A 5,932-nucleotide genomic window follows, 5' to 3' on the forward strand; every position below is an offset into this window, starting at 1 on the left:
GTCTCCATGTATTTATGCTTGATAGGATCCATGGCTGACTGATCTGGTGGCCCTTAACTCAAAAGCTAAACCACCCACTCTCCTTTTTCTTCACCCATACATTACGCATTCGCCTTCTTCTTTGACCCACACTCTATTTCTTTTGGATTTTTCATTTTTCTCATGTGAGCACCATAAATTATCTACATGTCTTTACATTAGGTCTTAAATTCTTCTTATTTTTAGTTTGCACCTCAATTCCTTCTAGTTATTTTAGGTTACACCTTGAGCTGAAATTCAGTCCATGCATGTCTAATTGTCTATTGTTTGGGTGTCTTTAAATCTTACTTATTGTTGATAATTTGTCTTAATTTTTTTGATTATGATATGTTAACATATTTTAATTCATATGTTATCATTATTCTTCAAATTTAGTGCTTGGACTAGGAAAAGCAGAAAGGAAAAAAAAAGGTATGATGGAGAGAGGATGGAGATATTCAACACAATCAATTTATTCTGACGCTTAGGTGTATGAAGTTAAATTTTCGGCAGCAATTAAGTTTTTTAGAGAACATATTGTAAGGAATAATCCCGTCATTTCATTAAAAAGAACTTAGAAGAATACTGCAGACAAAAGAAAAGTATAAATTTTTGTTACGCGCCGTGCGGAAGCGTGCTCGACAACCAAACGAGTCGGTGAGCGATGAGAGAAGAGAACCAAACCAAATTACGAGTGCAGTTCACCAAAATACGACATAAATCAAACCAAACACAGGAATTTACGTGGTTCGACAATTGCCTACGTCCATGGGGAGAGGATGGGGAGATTTCACTATATGGAGGAGAAATACAACGGGTTACAACTCACAAAATTACTCAAATATAACCCTAACCAAAGCTCTCAACTCCCTCACAATATCTACCTCTCAAAGTACTCAAAACAATGCTAATTCTCTCATTAAGAAAACCTAAAAAACGTGTTTCTATTTATAACAAAACACAATCCCAAACATGATGGGAATCTAAAAACGAATCTGCCACACCCGGGTGTGGCACACACCACACCCCTAAAAAAACAGGACAGATTTTGGCACACCTGGGTGTGGCAGACACCACACCACTGATAACAGGGGCAAATTCTGTCACACCTGAGTGTGGCAGACACCACACCCCTACCGAATCTTTATGTTTGCCAACACCTTGAACAATTTGACATCGTTTTCTACAATTCTCCATCTCGACGAAGTGTTCCTAAAACTGAGCCAACACCAACATGAGCATCAATGCGTCATCTCACCAAATACGGTTGCACCAATGTGGTTGCATACGCACCCCCTCTCCCAAAGGATCAAGCCGTCTGTAGTTCATCCAAATAACCGTGAACGACCTCAACAATCATGAATTTACAATAAGTTTCTACAATGATCAAACTTATTGTTCGGAACCACCTTTGTGAGTATATCCGCTGGATTGTCTTTTGTGTGGACATTCATGAGCTCCACATCCACATATTTAAGAACATCCCGAATGAAGTGATAACGAACATTGATATGCTTCGTCCTCACATGGAAAACCTGATTCTTCATCAAAAATATAGCACCATGTTATCACAATAAATGGTGATGGACGGCTGCGAAACACCAAGATCCTCCAAAAGTCATCGAAGCCAAATCGCCTCCTTAACAACCTCCGTAGTCATCATATACTCTGTCTCCGTCGTAGACAAAGCCACCGTAGATTGCAAGGTGCATCTCCAACACACCGGCGCATGGGTCAAAGTAAATACATACCCCGTCGTCGATTGGTGTTTATCCAAATCTTCAACGTAATTCAAATCTATGTATCAAATACATAGCTGCCCACTACTAGTGTCCCGCTCAAAAACCAAACCAACGTTGAGAGTACCTCGAATGTACCTTAAAATCCATCTCATGACATTTCAATGACCCGGACCTGGGTCGTGCATGTATCTAGAAACCATACTCACTGCCTGTGATAAATCCGGCCTTGTACAAACCATGACGTACATCAAACTCTCAACTGCGCTCACATATAGAGTTTTTGACATCAACTATCGATCTTTAACTGTCTTTGATGAAAGGTCAGCTGAAAGCTTCAAATGGGATTTCAATGATACACTAACTGGCTTCGTTTCTATACTCACATCGAACCACTGTAGAACATTATTCAAATAAGCTACATGTGTCAAACAAATTCTTCTTGTCTCTGTCTCTGCTGATCTCCATCCCCAAAATGCGCTTAGCTTCACCTAAATCCTTCATCTCGAACTACCTCGAAAGCTGAATCTTCAATCTATCTATCGCGGATCTAGAAGTAGAAGCACATATCATCGACATAAAAGAATAAATAAATGTACGCACATCCATTCAACTTGCGATAGTGCACGCAAGGATCAAACTGACTCCTAATGTACGAATGACCAATCATGAACCCATCGAATTGCTTATACCGCCGTCGAGGAGATTGCTTCAAACCGTATAACGATTTTTCAATCTATAAATCAATTTATCATTCCCTACAGCTCGTAATCCTAATAGCCGAATCATATAGATTTTTTCATCAAGATCACCATAAAGAAATACTGTTTTTACATCCAACTGATCTAACTCTAAACCATATTGTGCCACCAAAGCTAACAAAATCCAAATCGGAGAGTACTTCACCACCAGAGAGAAAATCTCATTAATAAAATTTTAATTGGTATTTAATCAGATTAGGTTAGCAATTTACCCTATTCATCCCCCTCTAGGGTAATTTCAAACTGTACTCGCCATCGTCTTGCTGCTTTCACCAACTTCTTCTCCCATTGCAAACCACTCCAAATTGTAAAGAAAGATTCCAACACGATCTCCTAACCACACGAGGAAAGAGAGATCTTCAATGACAACTCCACAACACTATCTCCACCGAAACCTATAACTCCAAGAACCAAGCTTCCATAATGAATCTTCCTCCACCCAATGTCAAAACCCTAGATCCTAAATCTGGAGCTCTGATACCAATTGTTACGCGCCGTGCGGAAGCATGCTCGACAACAAAACGAGTCGGTGAGCAATGAGAGAAGAGAACCAAACCAAATTACGAGTGCAATTCATCAAAATACGACACAAATCAAACTAAACACAAAAATTTACATGGTTCTACAATTACCACGTCCATTGGGAGAGGATGGGGATATTTTACTATATAGAGGAGAAATACAACGGGTTACAACTCACAAAATTACTCAAATATAACCCTAACCAAAGCTCTCAACACCCTCACAATATCTCCCTTTCAAAGTGCTCAAAACAATGTTAATTCTCTCCTTAAGAAACCCTAAAACGTATTTCTATTTATAACAAAACACAATCCCAAACATGGTGAAAATCTAAAAACGAGTCTACCACTTCCGGGTGTGGGGTGTGGCACACACCACACCCTTGAAAATATGACAGATTCTGCCACACCTGGATATGGCAGACACCATACCCCTACCGAATCTTCATGTTTGCCAATACTTTGAACAATTTAACACCGTTTTCTACAATTTTCAGTAAGGGACTTTAAAAAAATGTACATTTGATGTGAGATTAAATAGATCCTAACACGCCGCTGCCCACGGGATTGGCTGTGCACTAGTTAGATCTCGGTGAGTCCGGCTCTGATGCCGTTCATTAGGGATCTAGAGAAACTCACCCTTAAAAAACTAATTGTCAGAGAAAGGAAACGTAGATCCCTTATAAACACACCGGTCAGGTGCTACTAGTGACAGACTAGCCGGTTGGACCGGCCCTTAGACCGTTTTCAGTTGTTTTGGCCATTTCATATTCCTATTCGTGTTAGGAGTTCTAATTAGTTTTATATTCAGTTTAGACCCTATAAATAAAGGTCTTCGATGTTTAGGGCTGGATGATAGAAGGCAAGGAGAGCTGCATATTGTAAAAGAGAAGCAGAGAGAACCTAAAGAAAGAAATTAATTCATGATTTTGAGAGATTTTTTTTGTGACATTGAGAGAGGACGTCTTGCGGGTTCTTTAAGAAAAAAAAGAATAGATTATCTTGTAATCTCTAGAATGAAAGAAGACTCAAATCTCTTCATGACTGCTGAACTATGTAAATTGTGTGCTGTTGTGCTCCTGTTCAATTTTTCGTGATAGTTTGTTTTCTCTCTCTTTGTTCAAACATAAGTTTCTCGGTGTTTTCATATCGCCAAGTGATCGACCGTCCTAAAAAGACAAAGGGGGTCTAGTTGCGAAATTTGGCGTTGCGTCTGTGAGCGACGGTCCGTATAGGACATTGATCGGTGCACAACAATTGGTATTAGCGATAGGTTTGCGTCAACAGGGACCTCATTATTCCACTAAAACGAACTTAGCTGATGTGAGACTAAATGAACCCAACGACACCCTAACACATCATCGTCCGTGAAGGATAGCTGCGCACATCATCGAGGGGGCTGAATCTAATAGCATTCACAAGGAACCAAGGAGAACTCATCCCTAAAACGAGTTGCCGGAGAAAGGAAACCAAATCCCTCATGAACTCATATCAAACCTAATTTGAATCATATGTTAAAGCAACTGAATGGATTTAGATGTACAAATTAACAACGTAAAGAATTACGCACCTAATATAAAGTACTATAAAATACATGATCCCCGATCCCGTGTGAAGGGCAAAAATAAAAAATCCCCTCTGTTGACAAAAGGGGCCGGGGGGGGGTGCAAATTGGATGCTTGGCAGGTGGGTCGCCCTTTTACCCACCACGAGGGTACTAGGAACGGAACCAGCCGCCCGTGATCGTCACCTTCCGCATCTAGCATTTTTATTAGGTTCGCACAGGAGAAATGAAAACGAAGGAGGCAGTCACGGCCGTCGTCAGCGACAAGTACTGGCGGCGACGCGGCGAGGAGAGAGCTGACGGTGCGCAAGACCTCGCTTTTTACCCCGGCGACGGCTACGCCGCCTACGATCATCACACCGGCGAGCTCGTCTTTCGCGTCGACACCTGTGTCCACGGCCCCGGCGCTGAAGGAGAATATCGTGCTCATGGATCCCGACGGCGCTCCAATCCTCACCGTTCGGCGAAAGGTTAACCTATTTTATCATTTACGACATTATCAAATCGTTTTCATTTTTTTTTAGGGCTCAAATCTCAGTGTCGTAAATTAACTTGTACGTGTCTAGCTTTCTCATTTCATTATGTTAATTACCAGGATTTTTACCCACGGTCTCCATTATGAATAACCGTTTTCATTCGTAATAGCTTTTTGAGGAATTGGGAAAGAGGTTTTTGTTTGGTTATGCTAGATACTAATTAGTTAAAATCTTTGAAACTGTTCATAAATCATGTTTTTTTTTTTGGGTGGGAAGACAAGGGGGTTCTGGAAGAAAACATGAGCTGAGAGTATTTTGGTCATTCAAGCATTTGACTCGTTCGGATTTGAGAGGCTTATATACGAGCAATTCCGAAGATTTGAGGGACTAATATCGAAATAATCAAGAACCTTTTGTTGCTGAAACTCGAATAATTATGCTAACAGTACCTTATTCTTGGAAAAATAAAATTTGTGCAGTGGCCTAGCCTTCACCAGAGATGGGAGGGATTCCTAGGAGACAAGAAGGAAGGCCAGCAACCGATCTTCAGCGTAAAGAGATCCTCAATCTTCGGAGGCGACCGAAATACACTCGACGTCGAAACCCACGACGCCCGCGGCGACAGAGAGTATCGGGTCGAGGGCTCATTCGCACAGCGAAGCTGCAGAGTTATAGCATGCTGCGATCAAGAAGCCGTCAACGGGGAGGAGGCTGTTGTTGCGGAGATCAGAAGGAAAGTTGATGCTTGCTCCCAAGTTGTTCTCTCCAAGGACGTGTTCTCCTTGCTGGTGAAGCCTCGGTTTGATTCGGCGTTTGCTATGGGGCTCGTGATCGTCCTCGATCGGATCACCGG

The 5,932-nt window shown here is 41.5% G+C and overlaps 1 protein-coding gene across 1 annotated transcript in view; it reads left to right on the forward strand.

Annotated features, from left to right (window-relative positions):
• The window catches only part of LOC109822765 (protein LURP-one-related 12-like), a gene marked incomplete at its 3' end in the record, with an annotated part of 18,446 nt that continues 17,325 nt past the window's right edge, over positions 4,812–5,932 (forward strand). Inside the window, 3 exon segments of the mRNA XM_020389011.1 lie at positions 4,812–5,011; positions 5,013–5,073; positions 5,559–5,932. Of these exon segments, the coding sequence (XP_020244600.1) occupies positions 4,830–5,011; positions 5,013–5,073; positions 5,559–5,932 (617 nt within the window).

The sequence above is a fragment of the Asparagus officinalis genome, chromosome 8, assembly GCF_001876935.1.
Source record: "Asparagus officinalis chromosome 8, Aspof.V1, whole genome shotgun sequence".
Lineage (NCBI taxonomy): Eukaryota > Viridiplantae > Streptophyta > Magnoliopsida > Asparagales > Asparagaceae > Asparagus > Asparagus officinalis.